General features: G+C 40.8%; 2 protein-coding genes across 3 annotated transcripts in view; one reads left to right on the top strand and one right to left on the bottom strand.

The window, feature by feature from the left end:
- The window catches only part of DDX42 (DEAD-box helicase 42), an 83,513-nt gene that overhangs the window by 53,853 nt on the left and 3,151 nt on the right, over positions 1 to 26,509 (bottom strand). Inside the window, exon 1 of one of the 2 annotated variants that reach the window (XM_059046908.2) lies at positions 6,025 to 7,003. The exons of the other annotated variant lie outside the window; for it this stretch is intronic. The gene's annotated coding sequence lies outside the window, so the exon portion shown is untranslated. Of the gene's footprint in view, positions 1 to 6,024; positions 7,004 to 26,509 lie in introns of those variants that run through there. 2 annotated transcript variants of the gene reach the window in all.
- On the top strand, positions 6,218 to 25,090 carry CCDC47 (coiled-coil domain containing 47). Its single transcript, XM_059046944.2, has 13 exons — positions 6,218 to 6,962; positions 11,103 to 11,371; positions 11,841 to 11,948; positions 13,234 to 13,408; positions 14,887 to 15,008; positions 15,392 to 15,457; positions 17,633 to 17,734; positions 17,935 to 18,045; positions 18,760 to 18,845; positions 20,202 to 20,260; positions 20,775 to 20,884; positions 21,113 to 21,280; positions 24,552 to 25,090. The coding sequence occupies exons 2-13, from the start codon at positions 11,108 to 11,110 to the stop codon at positions 24,630 to 24,632; spliced, it is 1,452 nt and encodes a 483-aa protein (XP_058902927.1). The 5' UTR covers positions 6,218 to 6,962; positions 11,103 to 11,107; the 3' UTR covers positions 24,633 to 25,090.

The following is a 26,509-nucleotide window of genomic DNA, read 5'->3' as shown; positions in this document are numbered from 1 at the left end:
GAAAACCATCATCTCCCGTTATTACAAACCTTGCTATCCAGCCAACCAGTTGTCCTGATTAAATCTAAGCCAGATCATCCTCAGTGCACCACTAATTCCTACTTTCTTGACAACAGTTTTTCCTACTATCAGTCCATGTATATGGCTACAGATCCTTGACAATCAGAGGTTTGAGGGGCTGTAGCTGATATAAGAAGCATAAGACGGCCAACCTAATCTCTATTTGGTTTTATGATGTTCAAAGAAAAAGAAAAAATGAACCCTCCTCCACTTAAGCTATTAAGGCTATTAAAATTAATTTTCAAACTCTAAGCAAACATTGTTTGGAGAAGAGACATCCATTAAACAGTTAATAAGAAAGTCAAAACATAGTGAAAATATTACAAAATTAACTGTAGTCCTGCTATTCGTGGGTCTCCTCAAAGCTCCCTTTATTTGGTCTTCACACACACACACACACACACACACACACACACACACACACACACACACACACATCCTGAGCCTTCTCTCAGGTTATAATATGCCTGGTACATCCTTCCCACAAGCTGGCAAACTCATATCAAATAGCTCTGAAACTTCACCTCTGCCTCCATAAACACTTCTCAAACTGATGACAGAAAAGGTGAAAAATCACCACATGGCTTCCAACACCCAGGTAAAGCTCACAATCCAATTTTAAAAATAGGCAAAGGATTTGCCTAGACATTTCTCCAAAGATATACAAATGGCCAATAAGTATATGAAAAGATGCTCAACATCACTAATCATTTGGGAAATGCAAATCAAAACTGTATCACCTCATACTCATTAGGATAGCTACTATTAAAAAAAAAAACAACGGGCTTCCCTGGTGGCGCAGTGGTTAAGAATCCACCTGTCAATGGAGGGGACTCGGGTTTGAGCTCTGGTCCGGGAAGATCCCGCATGCCTCGGAGCAACCAAGCCCATGCGCCACAACTACTGAGCCTGCGCTCTAGAGCCCGTGAGCCACAACTACTGAGCTCGTGCACCACAACTACTGAAGCCCGTGTGCCTAGAGCCCGTGCTCTGCAACAAAGAGAAGCCACCTCAACGAGAAGCCCGCGCACCACAACGAAGAGTAGCCCCTGCTCGCCACAACTAGAGAAAGCCCACGTGCAGCAAAGAAGACCCAATGCAGCCAAAAGTAAATAAATAAATTAATTTTTTAAAAAAAGAAACCTACACAACAGAAAATAACAAGTCTTGGCAAGCATATGGAGAAACCAGAACCCTTGCACACTGCTGGTAGGAATGTCAAATGGTTCAGCTGCTGTGGAAAACAGTACCTTGGCTCCTCAAAAAATTAACCATAGAACTACCATATGATACAGCATTTCCTCTTATGAGTATAGACCCAAAAGGACTGAAAGCAGGGACAGACATTTGTACACCCATGTTCATAGTAGCATTATTCACCACAGCCAAAAGGTGGAAGCAACCCAAGTGTCCACAGATGGATGGGTAAACTAAATGTGGTGAGATAAATATATAGCAATAGTATTCAGCCTTGAAAAGGGAGACAATTCTGACACATGCTACAACATGGATGAGCCTTGAGGACATCATGTTAAGGAAATAAGCCAGTCACAAAAGGACAAATACTATATGATTCCACTTATATGAGGTTCCTAGAGTAGCAAATTCAGAGACAGAAAGTAGAAGGGTGGTTGCCAGGGATTGGGGGATGGGGAGTTACTGCTTAATGGGGAGATGGTTTCAGTTTTACAAGATGAAAAGTGTTCTGTGGACACTACAGTGGTGATGGTAGCAAAACAATGCAGATGTACTTAATGCCCCTGAACTGCCTACTTAAAAATGGTTAAGTTTTTTTACGTGTATTTTACCAGTTAAAAAAAACCTTGAAAATCGAAGAATCAGAATTCCACTTGCACATGTATTTTTAGATTGTTATTTTATCCAGTTTATGAGGGAAAATGATGCTGTCTAGACCTCAGTTTCTACTGTGAAATGCAAACAAACGTGTGAAATTTCAGTTACATTTTTTCTCTTTAAAAAATAGTGCTTTTCAAAATAAAACAGCCAATCTGAAAAGAATTAGCTGTAGGGCTTCCCTGGTGGTGCAGTGGTTGAGAATCTGCCTGCTAATGCAGGGGACACGGGTTCGAGCCATGGTCTGGGAAGATCCCACATGCTGTGGAGCAACTAGGCAAGTGAGCCACAACTACTGAGCCTGCGTGTCTGGAGCCTGTGCTCCGCAACAAGAGAGGCTGCGATAGTGAGAGGCCCCCGCTTGCCACAACTAGAGAAAGCCCTCGTACAGAAACGAAGACCCAACACAGCCAAAAATAAATAAATAAAGGGGAAAAAAAAAGAAATTAGTTGTATAATAGAACCATAAACAAAATGTATAAGCATTTGCTTTAAAGAGAACAACCTGAGTTGGGTCTCAGAAATAACAAACATTGTTTTATACAGATCAATAACCACTTTTTGCTATGTGCCCAGTACTGAGGGATAACACCTCTCCTTTCCCATAATCTATAAAAGGCGACTTTATGTGGTAAAGTATTAAATGAAGTATAGTGGGTCAGAAATAAATAGTGAAAAGAGAAAATTAATTTCCATCTTTTTTCGGCAGGTGTTTGTTAATACAGTGGAACTAGGGAAAGTCACGCTCAAGGGAGATGAGCACTCAGATGCTCTGCAAAACCTTCTCCCAGGTACCTTCAGACCCTGCCCCAAACCTCCCGGCCGTACATTTCTGACCCTGTCATGCCCTTCAATTCAACAGCTCTCCACAGTTACTCTATCAGGCTGGAATGAGGTTCTCCATTGTGGCAAGAACTACTTTACATGCACTTTGGTGAATGCTCTTCCCTCTACCTGTATTTCCTCCCCACCAAATCTCTCACTATACCTACCATAGTCCTATCCTTCAAAGCCTATCTCAAATACCAACTCGAACTATAACATGAAGATGATTCCCCAAGAGAAGTGCTATCTCCTTCCTCAAACTCCCTTTCTAGTCTTTGTGTGTGTGTGTGTGTGTGTGGTACGCGGGCCTCTCACTGTTGTGGCCTCTCCCACTGCGGAGCACAGGGTCCGGACGCTCAGGCTCAGCGGCCATGGCTCAGGGGCCCAGCCACCCCGCGGCATGTGGGATCTTCCCGGACCGGGACACGAACCCGTGTCCCCTGCATCGGCAGGCGGACTCTCAACCACTGCGCCACCAGGGAAGCCCCCTTTCTACTCTTAAAACACCCAACATCTATTCATAACTATTTGTGTTCTTGTTTTATCTCTCCAACTCCATGTTACAAGTTCTATGGCTAAAATAGCAGGCTTATTCATTTTCTTCTCTTTTGTTTTCCAGAGAATACATTAATTATTCATGTTTACTCAATATATAGGAGACCCAAGGCGATTTACAACTTGTCCAAAGAGAAAAATTAAAAATAGCTAAAATACCCGCTTGGTACTGTTTTAGGCGCTAAAATGTTGTGATTTAGCAGAAAATCATAACAGCATAGTAAAGTAGTACAGACTATGGAGCCAAAATGACTATGTTTAAACACTGGCTTTGCGACTAACTTGATGTGAACTTCATGGAAGTTACTCAGATTCTTTGGCCTTAGTGTCTGCATCTGTAAGATGGTGAGACTATCACCTACTTCACAAGGTTGCGGTGTGAAAAACTGAATTCATACACAGAAATACACTCAGAACAAAGCTTGCCAGATAGTGCACAATAAGTATTAGCTGTCATGTTTATCATCATTATTTTTTCTCCAAAAATCAATCTCTCCATTGCTAAATAGGGAATATCAAGCTAGACTTCTCAGGTTTCTTTCAACTCAGGGATTCCATACATCAGTGCCACGTGACACTGAAGATGTCAGAGATCACTACGAGCTGACAAATGGGGACAGGCTTCATAAGAGAGCTAGAACCTAGAAAATGGGGGTTTTTATACAGAAAGATGTAAGATGAGTAGAGAAGTGTGAAGGAAGAAAACATTCTAGGGAGGAAAGCTAGAAATAGCAGTCTAGGAAGTTAGAATAAGTTGGAACATAAGGAAGATAATTTGGCGAGAGTTTGTTTGGACAATCAAATAAGATATGATCTAAATGACTTTAAAAATAGTGGACTTAAAACAACTGATTAGAAAACTACATTATCACTTGTGTTTTGGGAGAAGAAAGATTTCTAGTGACAGCTGATCACCATCCAGTCTAATAATCTGCCTTGAGAATAACTCACACACTATAAATCTGTCGGTTCTTTAACAAGAATCTGTTCAAAACCCAAGAATTTCAACACATTCTTCTTAAGCCAAATACAAGTAAATGCTGGATTACACTTACTTTAAAAGCATCTCTCTTCTCTCTGCTGGCTTAAAGAAACTAAGAGCTGATTACATAAAGATGTGATAAAACTAAAATATAAAGAACTGTACTCTTCCACAAATTACAATCAATTATTACAATGTAAGTCAGTTCTTACCGTTTCTCTGCTCAAAACCCTCAGACAGTTCCCATCTCAGGCAGAAGAAAAATGAAATCTTCACAACAGCCTAAAAGGTCCTGGTTGTTCTGTGCTTCCCCCCACCCACACCCCCGTCCCCCCAGTTCTTCCCTGACCTTATCTCCTACCACTCCCTCCTTTGCTCACAGTGCTCCAAGCATGTTGATCTTCTAACTGTTCCTCTAACAGGCCAGCACTGTCCTTTGCAAGGTCTTTATACTTGCTGTTCCCTCTGCCTGGAATGATCATTCCTCCAGAAACTAGCTGGGGTCACTCCCTCACCTCCTTCTAGTTGCTTAAATATCAGCTTGTATGTAAATACTTCCCTGACCATGCTATTTCAAAATGCAACACCTCCCCTTCCCTCTTTGCAGCTTTATTTTTTTACCTAAGGAATTAATTATCTTCTAACGTAAAGTATAATTTATATATGTGTGTTCTGTCTCTAGAAAATAAGTTTCCCTCACTAGAAAGTAAGTTACATGAAGGCCGGGTCACACACCTAGAACAGTGGTAGGGAACAGGCACACAGAAGGTATCAACAAAAATATTTCTTGAGTGAATGAATTGCAGATTAGGCCATATAATGCCCCTTCTGGGTACAGGAAAATACAACATACATTTTTTTCCTCCACCGCTTAAAGTCTAAAAATTAATTTTGGTATGAAAGACTTATTGCCCACCTTCCACTGGGCTTGGCTCTGGAAAGTTAAAGTGAATTAAAACAGAATCTCTGCTCTTTAGGAGTTCGGGGGTGTGTATACAGGGGACAATAGATATACAAAGATCATTTACAAAAAACAATATGTATGGGAAGCCAGAGGAATGTGAATGACTGACCAAAGGAATAAGGGGCAAAGCTTCCGCTAAGGAAATAAGGAAGCTATGACTCCCCCAAACTCTCGACTAGTACGACTGTTCTTCCTTATATTATTGGTGCGTATGCTTGCAACTCCATATAAATTATTTACCCAAATCAGATAGGCTCCTAAGTAGGCCGCAAAAAAGTTTGTGTGACGATGGTGATGCTAATCACGGACGTACTCAAAGCTACACCAAGATTACCGACTTTGTCTTTTACTGTCCTCAGATTTGGCAACTTTTCCCCATCAGGTCCCCCGACTTGGAGACTAGCATCTGTTAACTGCTGCTGGCTTGGGTCAGAATCCTCCCCGCGGGTATTCCTCACGCGGAGCCCAGCACCCTGCAAATCCCTTCCCTTGCAGGGCGGGCGGCCGGGAGAGCGCCGCCTCCGGAACGCCGCCAGCTGGGCCTCGTTAAGAGCTGCGGGAGAAGCGGGAGCCGTGGGAGGGCGACGAGGCTCGGAAGTGCCCCTCGAGGCTTCAGTCACGCACTCCTACTCCTCCCCAGCCCCCTGCGCCTCGGTTTCCCCGAGGCCCCGCCGACTCTTTGTTATGAGAGGCCGCGGTTCCCGGGCCCTCGCTAGGCCCCGCAGTTGCCTTGCGGTGCCCCCAAGGGGTTACGGCCCCGCGCCCAGACCCGCCTCGCACAAACCTGCTGCTGCGGCTGCAGAAGCAGCTACTACTGCTGCCGACGCGGAGAGAATCCAACAGCCCGAAGTACGAGCGGTCCAGACCCCGTCCCGCCGCGCTCCTCCCTCTCCGCCCCCTTCTTCGCCGCCGCCGCCGCCGCCTCTCTGCCCGTCGCTGACGGGGGGAAGGGGAACAAAACCGGACATGCGCAGTGCAGAGCGCGGGCCGAAGGGCGGAGCCTGATCTACGGCTCCCGGAAGGCGCCGCGGCCTCCGGGCCCTAAGGCTCCAGACTGCCTCACAGACACCTCAGACACCTAACAGGCACTACTGCTGGATGAAGAGTGTTCATGGCCCGTTTAGGAAGTGGGCCTGGAAGTGAAGAAAGTAGCACTGACGGGGAGCCGCCAAAAAATCCCAGGAAAGGGGCTTGGGTGGAAACCACATGTACATAAAGTTGTCGATCCCCTAAAGTCCTCTTTGCAAATGCGACTTGGGCAAGATTTCCCCGCGTGCCTCTAGCCACGTGGTCCCATAGAGCATGGCGACTTTTAGCTTCCGGAGCACGGGTTCAGCGTGATAACAACTTGACTGAACCCTAGTGGAGAGCACAGGGATAGGCGCAGGCAGTTCCAGCCCAGGGCCTGGGCTTATGTAACTCCCAGCTACCACACCTCGCCTCAGCTGGGCCGGGGGAGGTCTCGCTCGGCCCCCTGAGCTGTGTCCCGCCCCCGCGTCGTGCGCAGGCGCGGACAGGCCGCACGCATTCTACGTAACGGCTGGCGGAGGCTACGTGAAGAGTGGTGCTGCGGCGTGACTGAGCTACCTGGTCTGGCTGTGTCCTAGAGGCGTCGAGGGCAGTGAAACCGCAGTGACCTGGTAGGCGGTGGCCGGCCCGAGGGCAGGCAGAGTAAGGCGGCAGCCGCAGGAGCGCTGGGCCGGGTTCTAGCCCTCGGTACAGGTAGGGAGCGGGCCGTGACGCGCTAGTCGGTGGGGTCGGGTTGGGCCGAGCGGTGACGCGGAGTTGCGTGGCCTAACCAGGTCCCTTTTCCCACCCCATCCCCTAAGTCCAGCCTATGGTGACATGCCTCGGTCCCCGCGCCTTCTCGCCTTTCCTGATTTCCTTAAAAACAAACCAGACTTTGTCCACCCCAAGGCCCGTTTTCTGTTGGGAGTTCTGTTCGGGGTTGGAGTGACTTTTAACGGTTTTTTGGAACTTCCAGAACTGTGAGCAAATGCCAACCCGCAGGGCAAAGTTAGAGCAAAGCCCACAGCGTGCCAGCAGGAAGAATGGAGCGTAGGATTGACTCTCCTTGCTGGGGAAAGACTAGACCCCGCAGGCTTAACAGAAGCAGCAACCTCTGTGGTCCGTCTTCTCTGAAGGTTTCTAACATGACATGTTTTTATCCAACATGTGTAAGGAGACGGGAATGTCTCCATGATCTCCAGAAGCCTCAGGGTCTGGCCATTGTCAGAAAGGCCTACTCTAAAATGCCAACAAGGAATGATTCCTGCACTTAGCTCTCTTCCGTTTTTAAGTCCAGGCCCAATCGCTGAGACTGCCAGGTGAGCTAGCAAAAGAAATCAGACCAGACTTGTTAGTGCTGGGGTGCCCTGCCCCAGGAGTCTCAGGACTGCCTCTCAGGCAGGGAGTTGTGCGTTTGAGAAATAGTTGACAGGTGCACCAGACAGACTTCTGGGAAGGAAGGCCAAGGCACGGATGGCTTGGATAATTTTAACCTAAATATCCTTAAAGGAGCTCTGTTACAGGGCTGAGTTAACTTAGAAGTGCTTCTGTGGTGTGAGCGTTCTAAGTGGAAATTCACTTTGAAATGACCAGACCTTTCGTCAGGGAGTTAATCAAGTTGACTGTGCCAGTGTTAACCTTTATTTGCTTCTATTTGAAAAAGTTTAAAAGTGAGATCTGAAAGAGAAACACTAAAAATGAAGTATTTTTACACCTTAAAGGGCGTTCATAAGGCACAGTGGAAGGAAGTAATGGGAACTGCTATTTATTGAGTACCTTCTGTGTGCCAAGCACGTTATCTCTTGTAATATCCACTACAGACCTGTGAGGCAAGTAGTGAATGACTATCCCTTTTTTGTATGTGGGGAACAGGGGTTTAAGTAATTAGCCCAAGGTCACATGGCTGGCAAATGGTAGAGCTGATGTTTTAAACCAAACCTAACTCCACCAACATATGTGCTCCTTTTCATATGTCTTCCACTTTTGACTATGAAGCTAAGGGTGTTTGGAGACACATCACAAGCCTCTTTGAGGTTTTTGTCAAGAGGGCAGCTGTGTTTTCCCAGATAATGTCCCCTGGTGCTAACCTCAAAGATCAAATATTGGAAAGGATATAATATTGGCCTATCCTTGGTGGCGTTACTCAAATCATTGGTGCCTTTCAAAATTTATGAACTTTGTCCAATTTTAAGAACACTTCTTGAGCAGCCGTGAGTTGCAAGGTATTGGGCAATAGCCTTTGATATTGAGCCAATTTCCTTTATGAATTTATGGTGTTGTAAATATGAGATATAGAATATTCACTATACCACAGCACCTTGAGAGATCAGTATTGGGTTGGCCAGAAAGTACTTTCAGTTAGTGAATATGTTGTTCAATAAAGTTTTTCATGAAAGTGAAAAATGTGTCTTTTTTGAACTTAAAACAGAACGAACTTTTTGGCCAGCCCAATATATACTCTATTTTGCCACCCATTCACACTCTGTTAGTACTCAGCTCCCTGCATCCTGGCTTTCATACTGACCACTTCCTTGCAGTTGCCAATAATGATTTCCTTATTAACATTGGGAAATTTTTGGTCCATATCCTACTTGAACTTTCTGCAGCAATTGAAACTGAGCTCTGTTTCCTTCTTAGAAATATGCTTCTCCTTTGACTTCTGTGCTACCACTTTGACCAGTCTCTTTTTCTTTTTTTTTTTTTTTTTTTTTGCGGTACGTGGGCCTCTCACTGCTGTGGCCTCTCCCTTTGAGGAGCACAGGCTCCGGACGCGCAGGCTCAGCGGCCATGGCTCACGGGCCCAGCCGCTCCACGGCATGTGGGATCTTCCCGGACCGGGGCACGAACCCGTGTCCTCTGCATCGGCAGGCGGATTCTCAACCACTGCGCCACCAGGGAAGCCCCTCTTTTTCTTTTTTTTTTTATTTTTATTTTTAATTTTTGCGGTACGCGGGCCTCTCACTGTTGTGGCCTCTCCCGTTGCGGAGCACAGGCTCTGGACGCGCAGGCTCAGCGGCCATGGCTCACGGGCCTAGCCACTCCGCGGCATATGGGATCCTCCCGGACCGGGGCACGAACCCGCGTCCCCTGCATCGTCAGGCGGACTCTCAACCTCTGCACCACCATGGAAGCCCTTCAGTTGTGTTTTATCTCCTATCTAATTATCTCAGCCACTTCCTATTTTTCCCATCTCAGGTGCCCTTCTCTAATTCACCCTCTGTATGAGCTGTCAGGGTTAAATTGCAAATCTGATTGTGTCGTCACTCTTTTACTTAAATCTTTTAGTTGATTCTAATTATCCAAACTTCTTAGTGTGGTATTTAAATAAGGATGATCAAATAAATAAATAAGGATCATCATGATCTGGCCTGTGCTGGCCTTTTTAGCCTCATTTCCCCCATTTGGGTCTACAAACCCAATGTTCTATCATACCAGACCCCTAAAATGCGCTGTCTCAGCCCCCTCTGTGCTATAGCTGCTCCTCAGTCTGCAGGGCCTCCTCTTGAGTGCACGAACTATCCTGTTATTTTATTTTGTAAAGAACATTTTATTATAAGAACATCAGAAAAATTAGAAAAGTATTCAGTATAAAGAAAAAGGCAAAAGGCCCATAATCTTATCATACATAATAACTACTATTTATATGTAGATGTATGTATGACCTTCTAAACCTTTTTGTTTGTGTATTTGCTTCTAAAACAACTTGGGTTCTAACTTCATTCATAACAATTTTTAATAAACAAAAAGTAAGTTTGTTTTTTGTATGTATGTATGGTTTAACCGGTTTCAGATTTTCCCTGTCATACTCTAACTCACGTCCTTGAAGCTAGGTTCTCTTGGCATAATATCTGACACGGTGATATGCTCAGTGAGGGAACATTTTATTTGATATGGTAGGATCATTTTATGAAAAGCAGTGAAAGCTAGAGGAGTTTTATATTATTCTTTGGGTAATTTGTTAGCCTTCATTGGTGATTGAATCCTTATGTAACGGAAGTCATGTTTTAGAAGGATAACGGTAGTTTTTAGGGAAAAGTAGGGAGTAGGGAGAGAGTTGAGCAGGGGAGACCATTTAGGATAATACTGTGGTTCTTGAGTAGGTGGTGTTAGCAAAAATTGCTACTTTAAATAAGTAACAAAATCACTGCTACTGGCTGACGTTGGAGATGCTGCCTGAGAAGTGGTTGATAGCAGGGATTCTGGAGGCAAAACTGGCATCAGAACACAGTTCTCTGTCACGTGGTGGTTGTATCACTTAGCATTTCTGTGCCTCATTTTCCTTATCTATGAAATGGGGATGTTAATAAAACCACTTTCTACAGAGGGTTGTCATGCGGATTAAATTAGTTGCTTTTTATAAAGCCTTTAGGACAGTGCCTAGCACTTTGTGTCTTAAACATTTGCTTTGATGATGACGATGATGTGCACACATAAAGTTGATCTAAGAATGAATAGCTTTTCCATTCATGTATTATTTTTATTACAACCAACAGATAGTTGCATCTCATTCTTCTTTCATTATCCCTCTCCCAGTTTCTATATAAAGCTTTTTATAGGCATTCAAAAACTGCATACTGAATACACAGTGTAAATGGAAACCAACCTAAAGAAATTAAATGACTAGTATAAGATTTTACAGATAACTAGTGAGAGAGTCCAGACTAGAACCCAGGCCTCTTGAACCTAACCTTAGTATTCTTTATATAATGCTATCTGAAATGAACAGTATTAAATAAGAGAAAAGTGGGAGAGTCCTAGATTTATTTTTTAACTGTTTACAAAATGTGATCAGTATGTGTAGAATGGCAGTCCACTTAGGGTTTTTGTTTTTGTCTTGTTTGACTCATTTTTAAGGGGCAATGAAAGCCTTCCATGCTTTCTGTGTTGTCCTTTTGATATTTGGGAGTGTCTCTGAAGCCAAGTTTGATGATTTCGAGGATGAGGAAGACATCGTAGAGTATGATGATAATGACTTTGCTGAATTTGAGGATGTCACAGAAGACTCTGTTACTGAATCTCCTCAACGAGTGATAACCACTGAAGATGATGAAGACGAGACTACTGTGGAGTTGGAAGGGCAGGATGAAAACCAAGAAGGAGATTTTGAAGATGCAGATACCCAGGTAAAGGTTCTTTTTTATTGATTTCTTGGGAAAGTGGAAGGATGGGACAATGTGTAACTAGCACTTTTCCCAGACATTAAGAGTAATGCCCAGGTCTAAGGAGACTTTTACCCTCTGGTATGCTCATTTTTATTCAGTAGGTGGAGCTCTTCTAAATGTTTGTAGTATGTTCTCACCTTTTACATTCAACAAAAAATGAATTGTATTTTTCTCCTCTATGGAAAGCCTGGATGGAGGATGATGGAGTGGGGGTGGATATGTATTGGTATGTGGGTGGGTGGGAATTGTATCATTTAGAACTCAGGGTTCAAATGCATGGGGAGTCATCATTTGTTTAAACTATGTAAGATCTCTGTGTTCTGTGCTTGCTGCTTTCATGTTCTGTTTTCCTCTACAAATGTTGCCATAAAAATGAGATAAAATTGCTGGATGTTAGTGGGGGAAAACAGATTGTGCCTCATTTTCGTAGGAGGGAGATACCGAGAGTGAACCATATGATGATGAAGAATTTGAAGGTTATGAAGACAAACCAGATACTTCTTCTAGCAAAAATAAAGACCCGATAACAATTGTCGATGTAGGTATACAGGTTTTGAATCCCAAACTAACCAACAAAATATCCTGCCATCATTAATCTCAGAAATATAATTAGTGACACGTAGCTGGTGTTGATGTAACATGGGAGCCGTGAAAGAGTTTGATATCAGTTCTTCTGATGCAGTGGACACACAGAAAAACAACCTGTATCTTTTGTTGGGTTCTTTTTACATAAATTTATTTATTTATTTATTTAATTTTTGGCCACGTTGGGTCTTTGTTGCTGTGCGCAGGCTTTCTCTAGTTGTGGCAAGAGGGGGCTACTCCTCATTGCAGTGCACGGACTTCTCATTGCGGTGGCTTCTCTTGTGGAGCACAGGCTCTAGCTGCACAGGCTTCAGTAGTTGTGGCACACGGGCTCAGTAGTTGTGGCTCGCACGCTCTAGAGCGCAGGCTCAGTAGTTATGGCACACGGGCTTAGTTGCTCCTCGGCATGTGGGATCTTCCCGAACCAGGGTGTGAACCCATGTCCCCTGCATTGGCAGGCGGATTCTTAACCACTGTGCCACCAGGGAAGTCCTGCAACCGTATGTTTTTATTTTAGCCTTCCTAGTTTTATTTACCAAGGAATGAAGAGGATAGACATTGGGTTTATTTGTGGGGTGGGACTCAGAATCAAGATGAATACAGAGGGATTTCCAGCTTTTTATCCCATTTGATTATCCTCATATTTCCTTAAAGAATCTTTTACAAAGATGACCTGGAAGGACTTCCCTGGTGGCGCAGTGGTTAAGAATCCACCTGCCAATGCAGGGGACATGGGTTCAATCCCTGGTCCAGGAGGATCCCACATGCTGCAGAGCAACTATGCCCGTGCGCCACAACGACTGAGCCTGTGCTCTAGAGCCCACGAGCCACAACTGCTGAGCCCAAGTGCCACAACTACTGAAGCCCGCATGCCTAGAGCCCACGCTCTGCAACAAGAGAAGCCAATGCAATGAGAAGCCCACACGCCGCAACAAAGAGTAGCCGCTGCTCACTGCAACTAGAGAAAGCCCACGCACAGCAATGAAAATCCAACACAGCCAAAAAATAAATAAATAATAAATAAAACCTTCATTTAAAAAAAAAGTAACACTTAAAAGAAAAAAAGATGATCTGGAAAACCAAAATGAACGTATTTTTCAAAGTATAACCATATTCAGTGACAGTTATCTAACGTATCCACTTCTGTTTATGGGTTTTCTCATTCTCCTTCATACCTTGAGTTAGACTTTGTCCTTCAGCCTCAGCCAACATTAAATGGAACGATTGTTCTTCTTTAGGTTCCTGCACACCTCCAGAACAGTTGGGAGAGTTATTATCTAGAGATTTTAATGGTGACTGGTCTGCTTGCCTACATCATGAATTATATCATCGGGAAGAATAAAAACAGTCGCCTTGCTCAGGCCTGGTTTAACACTCATAGGGAGCTTTTGGAGAGCAACTTTACATTAGTAGGTAAGTTAGGCTAATACAGGTCTAGCCACCTGTTTGAAAACTTTCTGGTAAGAACTGCTTGTTCTGCTCAGTGTAATAAGCATCTGACTACTTTCATGGACTGCTGAAGAGGATGCTTTTTTTAATTCTCTCAAGGTGAATAAATTGCATTCATGAAACAATATTCTCACCCTTCATCAATCATTTGCTGTACAGCTTCAGATAGAATGAGACAATCAGTGTTATCAAAACAAGTTGATAAAAATCTAGCCAAAAGCAAAGAATTTTGACATTTTAGGTAGCTTGATAAATGCTTTCAATTCATCTTTTAGAAATTAGAAGTCCTTCAAAATTCCTTCAGGTTTTAGGCACTTTAGTGTCAGATCCACTGCAGAGGTGTACACTGATACCTTAGAGGAAGCCTGTAATGGTGTAGTGTAGGGGGTAAGGTAGACTCACCCACCTTCACTTCAGTTTGGCTTTAATTTCCCTTTAATAGCAAGCAAGTATCCATCTCTTCTGCTCTTTAGCAGGACTGTGTACTATGTTTTGCTAGGTACTTTGCATACACTGTTTATTATTTAATCTTTAGAACAATACTGTCAGTTGGATATAGTTTCTGTTTTCCTAAAGAGGGAACTGAAGTCCGGAGAAGTGTTAAAACTTGTCTAAGCCGTTCAACTGCAACCGTGATTTTAGAACCTAGTCTACCTGCTTCCAAAGTCCATGCTGTCCACTGTACCATACTAGTTCAGTACTTTTTGACCTGGAAATTAGGAAAAAAATGAGCAGCCTTCAATGCCTTCTACTTCCCTTGGTGTGTTTTCATTTGGTGTGTCAGTGTGCTTTACCTTGTAAAGTTGGACACATTTTTTTGTACATTAATGAATTAAATGAAGAGAGGAAATTATTGGAATTTGAGCTTTTTGTAGCTCTTAGTACCACTATTATCATTTTGCTGCAGGAAAAACAAACTTGGATAAAGTTAAATGAAACACTGTGAGGGAGTGTTGAATAGTTAGTATTAATGGTATTTTTTTATTCACTACATAGGTGTTTTTTTTTAACTTTTTTTTTTTTTTTTTTGCGGTACGCTGGGGCACGAACCCGCGTCCCCTGCATCGGCAGGTGGACTCCCAACCACTGTGCCACCAGGGAAGCCCCTTTTTTTAACTTTTGGCAGAGACGTTTAAACTGACTTTGCTCCATTTTGTACCTACTCTTGAATTACTTATATTCCAAGCTGAATGTCATTAACTAACAAGGACACACAAGTAATGCTAGAGTCCATAATTTTTTAATGGCAACAATAAAGCATTTTTAAAGTAAAAGCAATAATGCTCATCTGTTGTAATCTATGTCTAAAGGAGAGTTCTATAAGATAGCTAAGTATTGTTAACCTAAAGGTACCATCATTTTGGGGTCAGAGTAAGTAGAAGAGTGTGTGCTGATTAGGCCCCAACATTTCCAGTGAACCATGTTAATGGTTTTACCTGTAGGGGATGATGGAACTAACAAAGAAGCCACCAGCACAGGAAAGCTGAACCAGGAGAATGAGCATATTTACAACTTGTGGTGTTCTGGTCGAGTGTGCTGTGAGGGGATGCTTATCCAACTGAGGGTAAGTAGGGAATTTCTGGTACAGTGTATATCTTCCTTTCATTTTTTCCAGCATGATCCCAAGTCCTGTAAGATCAGTGTCTCATTTTTTTCATGTTTGACTTAAAATGAGATCTAAAAATCATCTTTTGGGAATTCCCTGGTGGTCCAGTGGTTAAGACTCTGCGCTTCCACTGCAGGAAGCCCTGGTTCGACCCCTGGTCAGGGAACTAAGATCCTGCAAGCCATGTGGCATGGCCAAATAAATAAGTAAATAAAAATAATCTTTTTTACTGACTGGCAAATATAGAGTATATTTGATGAAGCATTTGAGTCCCTCTCCAATGTCTTCTTATAGCAAACAGAAGTTGCAGTTGTTCTCTTGGGTTTTTTTTTGTTTTTTAGTTCCTCAAGAGACAGGACTTATTGAATGTCCTGGCCCGGATGATGAGGCCAGTGAGTGATCAAGTGGTATGTATTCTTCATGCTGGTTTTCTCTGTACAGATTGAATTCTTAACTTCTTAGAGCTTGTTCCATTTCTTGCCAGGATTATGTTTGGACTTTCTAACAACTTGTGTCCCTTGCCCCAAAAATGGAACCTTTTCTATCTAGACAGATCATCTTCCACTCAGTGTGAAACTGGAGGTGGAAGTGCAGGTGGGTGTGAGGAGACATACGTGCTTTTTGTGGGGAAAGAGGTAATACTCTGTCACCAGGTAGATCAACAGAATCAACATGGATGATGGAGGGGAAAAACAGTTGTCATAGACCGTTTACCCTCATATCTGACTCTGCTTTTGGTGCCTGCTTTTATCTTTGGCAGTAGTCTGGGTTCCTTTTCAAATATTTTTTGCCTCAAGTAATACATCTTGGGCTGAATGAGTTCATAACACAATATGGAGACCTTATTGTTTGCTATACTTTCTTTCCTTTGTTAAATTAACATGTTAATCTGAAAATGGTGTCCTTCATTAGAAATGCCACATTCCCCCTCCCTTCATTCTTCCAAAAATAATTGTGCTGACTCCCACTGCTGCAAAAAAACAAAAATACATGAGACAGTCTTTTATATAAGCTAGTAGAACAAGAAATGTTTGCATATATATAAAAATACAAAGTAGTATTTGGTTAATAAGTGCTATATTGGTAACATAATTAGGTACTTCTTATTGGATTGAAACTCAATTGTTATTTTAAAGGTCTTATTGTTAGTTGGAAACCTGTTTCTTTTATTTATTTTAATTTTTCTAATGTGGCCGCTGATGATTTAGCCCACTAATTTTTAGAGCCTCCTCAGTTAAAACTCAAAGGAAGTTTTGCTGCATCTTTAGCCATCTTTTTGTAGAAATTATTCTTTAGAGTGTTGTGTTAATCATTTTCAGTTCTTTCCTGAGGTAGATTTCATCTTCTCTTTTCCTCTGAGCCAGCCAGCCTTTTACCTTTTTTGCTGTTTGGGGGTTTTTTTTTCCCTGCAATGAAAAGCAGCCTCAACAAACATATGGGTTTTTTATATTGTTAAGGCTTTTTATGTGGGTTCTGCTTAAGGTGTTACTTTGTATAGTTTCCCCTCATTGATAAAAGAGCAGAAAACCTTTTCTTTAACAGCTTCCATCTTGCCAGATCTTTGCCATATTTCCCTACATTAACATTTTCCTTCTTCCACATATATACTGGTAATTTCTGACCCAAACTTTTAAAGATAAAGTTAATAAGACAAATAGGGCCATGTTTTATCATACCAGACTCTTTAGGCTTATAACTTTATCTCTCTGGCCCAATGTAGAGTATTAAAAACTGTTTAACCTGCCTCTGGGGTGTTTCCAACACCAACAGTTCTCTGATTCTCCAGATACCAGTTGGGTGTCCAACAATTCAATTCAATTCTGATACTATCTACTTGGAGTTAGTGCCAGATCCCACAAGTTAAAGGTCTCATTCCCACAAGATTGCCCACACTTCAGATGCCAGTTGCAGACCCCAGGCCACCATACTTCTGACTGCCCAGATATAAATCTAGAGTTCCCACAGCCCTCCCCTCAGATTCAATAATTTTCTAGAATAGCTCACAGAACTCAGGAAAACACTTTACTTATATTTACCAGTTTTTTGTAAAGGCTACAATTCAGGAACAGCCAAAGGGAAGAGAGGCACAGAAGTGGGGCGGTGCACAGAGCTTCCATGCCTCTGGAACTTGGGCCCCTCTTCGTAGGGTCATTTAGGCTGTTGGCAGAATTCAGTTCCCTGTGGTTGCAAGTTCCTATTTTCCTGCTAGTTGTCGCTGGGAACCGCTCTTAGCTCCTAGAGGCCATTCTCAGGTCCCTGCCACGTGGTTCCCCTCCGTCCCATAGCCCTTTCACACTTTAACTCTTTCTTCAAGTAGGGTCCAGTCCCTTTTGAGGACTCACTTGATTAGGTCAGTCCACCCAGGATAGTGTCCCTTTTGATTAACTCAAAGTCAACTGATTAGGGACCATCTGCCATATAGCACAGCATAATCATGTTAATGATAATACCATCACATTCATTAGTCCTGCTTACATTCAAGGGGAGGATGTATACACCAGCAGGCAGGAATATTGGGGGCTGTCTTAGAAATCTGCCTATCACAGAACCTAACGGGTGAGTTATGTTGGTTTTTTTTAAAGCAAATAAAAGTAACCATGAATGATGAAGACATGGATACCTATGTGTTTGCTGTTGGTACTCGGAAAGCCTTGGTACGACTACAGAAAGAGATGCAGGATCTGGTATGTCAGGTTCTTTTTCAAATAATATGTAGAAACTGTGCCTCTTTATTACATAAATGTTTGACTTCAGAGCGTAAGATAATTATATCACTTGAACAGTTGTATCACTTTGAAATAGGTCAGTACATATTCTCTTGAGAAAAAAAGTCCTTGTGCATAATAAAATATCATGTCTTACTTTCAACTACGTCTTCCTCTAGAGTGAGTTTTGTAGTGACAAACCTAAGTCTGGAGCAAAGTATGGACTGCCTGACTCCTTGGCCATCCTGTCAGAGATGGGAGAAGTCACAGAGGGAATGATGGATACAAAGGTAAATACAATAGAAGACATACATTTGTAGACCATTTACAGGGCAGTCTCCCTGAAAGTTACGCTGTACAAATTCTTCATTTTTATCTTCCTTTCCCACACAACCACTAAAATACTTTCTTTAAACAATAGATTCACTTGTCAAAAAGACAGTTTTATTAGTCAAGAAATTCTCTGTAAATCAAGAACAGATTGTCCCTAGGATTGCTAATGGCTTTCAGTTTTTTTGAAAAAGGACTACTACTTTAATCCTTATCACCATGTCATTTAGTACATTTTTTAAAGTTTCAGTTAGTATAGAAGACGGGTATATAAAGAGCTATTTTTTTTCCTATTAGTTGTGTATGGTAACAGCACATCTTAGTATCATAAAAATATAGGATAGCTCAAAGACAGTTCTAAATGTAAGTTCTGGGTGATGTGGTTGTGAAGAATTCCTAAAATTATTTTAGATTTTATGTTCATGCTTTCACTCGTATTTTGAACACTATTTTGAGATATATTTTCAGCTGCTCAATTTTGATCATTGGTGTGACTAAAGAAGGGCAGTAGTTTCATCATAGGGAGAGTCCTTATTTAAATTTAATTTTCTTTAAGCTTTAACCTTCATGACATTGTGCAAAAGTAAGGAGGATTAAAGAGTGAATATCTTTATGAAAAAAGAGAAGTGCATCAAACCTACTTTTAAAAAAATAATTTTCTTTTCTTATTTCAGATGGTTCACTTTCTTACACACTATGCTGACAAGATTGAATCTGTTCATTTTTCAGACCAGTTCTCTGGTCCAAAAGTTATGCAAGAGTACGTATGAAATAAAAATATTGAAATCAGTTTTCTTCACTAGTTTTCTGTGTTGAAACACCTGCAAGGTGCTTCTGCAATTTCCCTTCCCAAATGAGTGAGGGAAGTTGGTGACAGCATCCAAGTTTTCCTTTGCTTTGACTGCATGCAACGTGAAGGTAATTGAAAACCTATGGGGGACAATCAAATAAGCCTCCCCAATTTGCATGTGTCAGCACATGTATGCATCACCCACTCAGTGAGGTAAATGAGAATCTAACAGAATGGCTAATACTAAGAAAATGCAATTGGTAATCTCTGTCCTTTGTAGTCTAGGGTTGTTGCTTTTCGGGTTTTTTTTTTCCTCTTTAATTTATGATGTGAATCTGTCTGTGACATTTGATTTGTGTTTGATTGCAGGTGTATGCATTTTGTAATTCATGGCCTTTTCCGGCTTTCTTCTTTGAATGGCTGAGTGATTATATTCTTTCTAGTGTATTATCAGACACCCTTAATGCCCATAAAGTTTCTGGCTTTATAGTAATATTGTTCGAATGTAAATATTCAGGGCTTGAATTTGCTGTTTGATTTCACATCCTGTCGCAGAAGAGCATATTTAAGTTTACCCTTGGTGTAGAATTGGTTCTGATCTAAATTTTTGGCTAAGGACTGTGGAGTTGAATACAGTTAAAAGCCAGTTTGAATTTTAATTTTGTGTCAAAATAACGAAGGTAATCAAAATTAGTTAATGCCTCTAGATGGTGTTGCATCATCCTTGCCTTGCTCAACTCAATAATAACACTTTAGACAAAGTATCACATTGCAGCATTCATGGAGCATTTTGTATGTGGGGGGAGGTGTGGAGGGTTGAAAGTCAAAGATTACAAGAGGATTCTTTGGGGAGTCAGAACTAAATTATATATGCTATAGTGGATTATTTCTCAACTTATTCTGAGTCTGACTCAAAAATAAGATCCTTCATCATAGGAAGATAGATTAAGAGTTAGAAATAAAACATAAAAATCCATCAAAATAAACAAAAAGTTTATTTAAAATATGGGCCTCATACTTAAATACAGGCTCATTTCTGGCTCCCCAGGTGAGATGGAATTATCCTGCCTGGAGGGGACATCACTGGAGGTGTTGAAGGATAGGATAAAGATCACTTGGGAATGCATCCATCAGATAGACCAGTGGACCAGATGACCTTTAAAGCTCCTTCAGGCTGAGATTGTATTTGACTTGGGGATGCCATGCCAAGTACTGTGCTGATTATTTGCACAGGTATCTGTTCATCTAAGTGAATTGGGTGATTTATGTGCATGGAAAGTATCTGTCTCTTGTGTTCTTTCTAAATAGCTCTTTCTTTTATGACAGGGAAGGTCAGCCTTTAAAGCTACCTGAGACTAAGAGGACACTATTGTTTACATTTAATGGTAAGTGTTCTGTGTCCTGAGTTCTTTGTTTTCTGTGAGATGATCTTAAGGAGAGTATTGTTTCTTTCTAAACGATAGCTATAAAAAACTACATTAAAACTAACCCCAGGGACTTCCCTAGCGGTCCAGTGGTTAAGACTTTGCTTTCCATTGCAGGGGGTGCCAGTTCCATCCCTGTTCAAGGAGCTAAGATCCCACATGCCTTGTGGCCAAAAAACCCAAAACATGTAACAGATTCAATATTGTGACAAATTCAATAAAAACTTTAAAAAAATGGTCCGCATCAAAAAAAAAAAAAATCTTTAAAAAAAAATACCTCATGCCAGCTTATTGGTTTTTTTGGTTTCTTCAGTAAGAGATCCTTTTATATATTTTAATTTCTATTTTCTGCTGCATTTTAGCTGCCTAACAAACTTGGAGAAAAGAGCCTATTAACACAAAAAGAAAAAAAAAGTTAATTCAAGAAGTATGAATGCTGCCATTAACTCAATAGGAAAATGGTTTTGTTTTCCAGTGCCTGGCTCAGGTAACACTTACCCAAAGGATATGGAGGCTTTACTACCCCTGATGAACATGGTGATTTATTCTATTGATAAAGCCAAAAAGTTTCGACTCAACAGAGAAGTAAGACCTGCAGCCTTTATTATAAGTTGGAACCCTTTATTGTGTTTTTCCCCTCAAGGGTCGGCGGGGAGGGGGGGTCAGCTTTCGATTATTTCAGTGATTTTATCTTTGCTAGTTAACTTAAAAGTGCTACATGGGAGTGGTTTTATGAAAGAATATTAAATGGGATTTTGTTTCTGTTTGGATTGAAATGGATTTCTTACGAATTGCTTTGTTTCCTGGGGAAAGGGCAAACAAAAAGCAGACAAGAACCGAGCTCGAGTGGAGGAGAACTTCTTGAAGCTGACGCACGTGCAAAGACAGGAAGCTGCCCAGTCTCGGCGTGAGGAGAAGAAAAGAGCAGAGAAGGAGCGAATCATGAATGAGGAAGATCCTGAGAAACAGCGCAGGCTGGAGGTAAGACAAACTTTTCTTATCACTGGGGTAAAACTCAGATTTATAAGGATGCCTATTTGTGCCATATTGGCTGTTAAGGTAATTCTGTGTAGGAATGTACACAGGCTAAAAGCTTAGCATTTTCTCAGCACTTGGGACAGTTGATAGCACTGTAAAAAAAGAATAATCCTTCCTGTTCAAACCATGTTAGATTGAGCCTCAATCCTGGAGAATGATATGAATTATCCTGTTCCCCCAGCATAGGCCCTTTTTGAAAGTTCCACTATCATCTTTCAAGCCAAACACTTACTAAGGTAGAAAGAAATTTGGAATTTTAATAGAAGCCAGGACTTGTGCCCTATGGTCCACATAAACTTGTTTTATAAAAATTTTATTTTGATTATAGAATTAGAGAATTCTAATATTTTTTCTTTGTATTTTGTTTTCTATTTTGTACCTAACTAGAATCTCAAACTCAAGAGCTTTTTAAGGCTGTAGTCTGTTACGTTTCAAACATCATCAGCATGTTCTCATGTTTTATGAAGTAAGATGCTGTAGTCCAGCTCTAAAATTTTAAACCTTGTAAATGCTGGTCAAAAAAGAGGAGAACAGAGTTCTGGGAAATGTGAATTTTAATGTGAATAACCTCAAGGATTGAAGAAAACTCTTGTAAGTGGAGGAGGCAGGCTGCCAAGAAAAAGTGAGGCCCTGGACTTCCCTGGTGGCGCAGTGGTTAAGAATCCGCCTGCCAGTGCAGGGGACAGGGGTTCGAGCCCTGGTCTGGGAAGATCCCACACTCCCCGGAGCAACCAAGCCTGTGTGCCACAACTACTAGAAGCCCACACGCCTAGAGCCCGTGCGCAGCAACGAAGACCCAACACAGCCAAAAATTAATTAATTAATTTTTTAAAAAAGAAAATAAGTGAGCCCCTGTGTGGCACTTTAGTTGCTGGTAGAGTCATTAATGCTGTTGAGTAAAGTGCCCAGAGTACCACAGCCCTCCTCTCATCCTTTCTTATCAATCTTTGTTTGATTTGGTTTGGTTTAGATGATGGATATTTTTCCTCTGAAAATAGAGCTCTGTGTTTATGCAGTCTTCTTTATAAATATAAATGGCTTTTTAACAGATACACAGGAAGAATCTGCATGGACTCATTAATAGATAATGCCTTTCATTTTTCTATGAGAAAAAAAGTTCTCCAGTTATTTCTTGAGTTTGAAACTATAGTAAGTTTAAGTAAAAGAGGGGCCCAGAACTTAAGTCAGATTGTAAGTTGCTTGTGGGTGTAAACCATGTATTTTTTATAACCACCACTTTATAGTATCTAGGCCTAGGTACCTTGTAAAAAGATCCAGTGAATTAAATGGGAAAGGAGCCAAACAAAACACAAAATACCCTATAGTGAATTTCTGGCTTGAATGGCTCATTTTTACCAATGATCTGGACCTTCCTGCCACTACTGGTAGATCCTTGTTTTGTTTTGTTATATATTTAATTTGTAAAGTATAGAGAAACATATACACAGACAATAAATTTAACCTTAATTCTACCATGTAAGAACAATGTCACATAATCCTTCAGACAGTTCCCACCCCTAAAAGTAACCACTGTTAACACTATATAGTTTATTTAGTTCCTCAACTGTATATTCAGTGTACTTATTTCATTTTTTAATGTAGATCATCTTACAAACTTTTTATATTAAAAATATAGCAATCTTTCAGGAAAGTGTCTTTCCATATTTGTTCTTTTTTATTTCCTGAAGAAAACAATCCTAGGAGAGAAAAAGAGAAAGAGACTGGCTGCCAATAGGAAGTTGTACCAGTTTATACTTTTACCAGTACATGATATGGGAGCTCCTCTTTACTCATGTCTTTATGAAAACTATTTAACAAGTTTTTGAATGTGTGACTGATAGTGGGGCAATGGTATCTCATTTGTTTTGCAGTTTTTGAATTATTGAACATTTTTCACATATTTATGGACATAAACATGTCTCTTAAATATGTTGATGTAAACAGATTTCTTCTCTTAACCACTGTACTGTATTCTGTGCATTGGTAGTTTTACACATGTGTACAGTATGTAATATGGTAAGGGATGGATAGTGTTGGGGAAAGAATGAGTATGGTGGAGGTAAGGGTTTGGACAGTGGGAAAGGGACCTTGGGACAGTCTTTTGACCATTTTATATTGCTGTCGCAGAAGAGTGTAGCTTCTGACAAACATGCTATTGCTGTTTGCTTGCTACTGAGCCCTCACAAGAGGCAGCAGCTGCCAAAAGAGGTGGCTTCACTCCTGCCTCAGTGAACCCAAACACAGAATGCATTTTTCCATTGAAGTGGTGTTAACAGTGATGGCTCATTTCTTCAAGATAGTTACACAGTAGCACAGCTTTGGATAGATACTCATTCAGGCTAACCCTGCTGTATAGATGGTTAGTGGATAGTTTTTTGTTAGCAAGTGTGAGAACCTGACAGAGTCAGTAGTTCCCAAACCAACAATTTACAAATCACCCTTTGAAACGTAATTTGTTATACTATTGAGAACTATATATATACTATGTTCTTCTGTTTTTCCTCTTCCATATTTTCTCAATCCTGTACCAGTGGAGAAGTATGTTTATCAGAACATTTCTACCTTAAACCCCTAAAAAAATTAGGTTTGAGATTGCAGCTGAAATAAGCTTTAATCAGATGTGACCACTATTAACTAACTGTGAAGTCACACCTTGACTTGGCCTGTAATGCTTCCCTCAGTACAGGAAATAAAAACCAGTGACTTTTGCTACCAAAATAATGTGTTTGAAGCTCTTTCTCCTTTTATACAACCTCCTAATTCCTAAATAAAAATATGATTAAAATTCCCAATTGAACATAACTGAAAAGTGGTGTGCTTGGGCATAAAGCCTATGCTAATAAGAGATTTATAATAAATAATCTGATCAAACAAGATCTTAAGGTTTTCTGAACTGAAATACAAATCCTTGGCAGATACATATGTTATGATGAAAGTTGGGCTAGTGTTTCCTGTGTTTAGGAAAAATCAGACCAGAATAACAAAGTCTGCTTAAGTGTATAGTGTTTAACTTCTCTCTAACTTGAGATTTTAGTTATCTTTACTTCATTTCAAGTTAATTTTCATTAGCCAGCATACATATTAGCAATTCTTATAACTGTCTTCTGGGATGTTATTTGTGGTGCTAGCCGAAATAGTATAGGCAGTATTCTAGTTTTGACTTTTTTTAAAACAAGTACTGAAATCTTAGTTTGCATTCCCTCTTTCTCTCTAGGAAGCTGCCTTGAGGCGTGAGCAAAAGAAATTGGAGAAGAAGCAAATGAAAATGAAACAAATCAAAGTGAAAGCCATGTAAAGTCATCCAAGAGATCTGAGTCCTTATGCCACCTGTAAACTCTGAATTCACAGGAAACAAAAAATACCAGTTCATTTCTCATCTTAAAGTTTCCCAGTGACTGAGAAATCCTTATTTCATCATGTGTTCTGTTTTTGGTTTGGAGTTTTACAAAGGTCATAGATACATTGGAAGGACTCTGTTACAGTAATTTTCTTCCAGATAATCAAATTATTTTGATTATTTTATAAAAGGAATAATATATGAAATCTGTGTAGTTTCAAAACATTTTTAAAATAACATGAATCAGTACTTTTTAGTGCATGATATTTGAAGAAATATCATGAAATTTATAGATACATAATTAGATTGTTGCTTTTTGTTTAAACCAGGCAGTTGAAATGGCTATGAAGACTGACTCTAAACCAAGGTTGCACAGATAACTATTGGAATTGCACAATAAACATTGCTTGGTGTTCTCTTCTGTGTCTACATTAAACTTGTAAAAAAATAAAATTAGAACACTATATGTGGTGTTGAGATTTCAGGGACTCAACAATCTAGTTCAGTATATGTTTATAGGTGGGAGGCGCTGATGACAGTATGATAGGATATCTGTAGGCTTCAGGATACTTACATGAATGTGGAAAATTCTAGGGATAGATAGTACAGGAGTGCAGTTTCCTCCTTACCTGATACCATGAGCTAATGACAATGTGAATGCTGTATTTTAAGTGGCTGTATGTTTTCTTGAGTAACAAATGCATGAAAAATTAACTGCTTCACCTAGATGAGATCAGTGGTCTATGTGAAGTCACAAAAGTTTTCCTTCTTGGTCGCTGTAACGTATGGGATGTTCATGGAGAAGCTCTGTTCTCTGTGTTATGGCCATGTCCCTTTGCTTCTCCTGCTTTTATCTCTTCCACGGTTGAGGCTGGGTATATATTCTTTCAAAGAAATAGCCATGAATATGTATAAACATACTTTTAAAAATGAGCTTTCCTAGACTATTGAGAGTTCCTTCTGCCTCTTGAGGAAGGAACTCTTGGGGGAGAGGCCCATCTATCTGCACGAGCTTTTAGCTTGTTCAGATCTCTGCATTTTATAAATGCTTCCTACTAAGAAAGCATTTTTTAAGTCACTGCTTGTACCAGGTAATTTTTGCTGGGGATGGGAAAGGGTTGGGTTTTTTGTGGGAGAGGGGTGGGTGGGTATTTTTTGTTGATGCTTTATGTGCAGGTGTGTTCTGAGGCAAAAACAAGTTGCTGTGAAAACAGCATGTGCTGCTGCCTTTGTAACTGCATGGAAACTTTTCACATGGGTTTTTCTCTAGGTTAATGCAGAAATGTATAAACTGGGAGATGCAAATGTAATATTTTTTTAACAGTTCATGAAATTAAGTTATTAAAATAACAAAATTTAATTACCTTAATGCTATATAATTCTAGAATTAGCCTTGTTTTACAAACCTTTAACCTGCATTTTAGAAATCAAAGTTGGTATGCTTAGCTATCTTTTGATTAATAAAAGCTTTCTTAAAGTCCCACACATTTGGACCATGGCAGCTAATTTTGTAATTTAAGCATTCGTATGAACTACCTATGGACATATATTAAACTAATTGACAAAAGTCTCAGAGTGCCGCCTTTACTTTTCTGGGGTTGCCCTACAAGAGTATAAGCCCATAGGAATGTTCTTCTTATTCAATAAAAGTCAGCACTGAAGTGCTTTTCCTTCAAACGAGTTAGCATTGATAATAATCCTTTAGTTACCAGTTATTGGTGTTTTTGTTTTGTTTTTGGCTGTGCTGCACAGCTTGCGGGATCTTGGTTCCCTAATGAGGGATCAAACTCGCGCCCTCGGCAGTGAAAGCGTGGAGTCCTAACCACTGGACCACC

This window comes from Kogia breviceps, chromosome 19 (genome assembly GCF_026419965.1).
Source record: "Kogia breviceps isolate mKogBre1 chromosome 19, mKogBre1 haplotype 1, whole genome shotgun sequence".
Classification (NCBI taxonomy): domain Eukaryota; kingdom Metazoa; phylum Chordata; class Mammalia; order Artiodactyla; family Physeteridae; genus Kogia; species Kogia breviceps.
The sequence above is the reverse complement of the archived record's forward strand: the minus strand, read 5'-3'. Positions and strand labels throughout refer to the sequence as shown.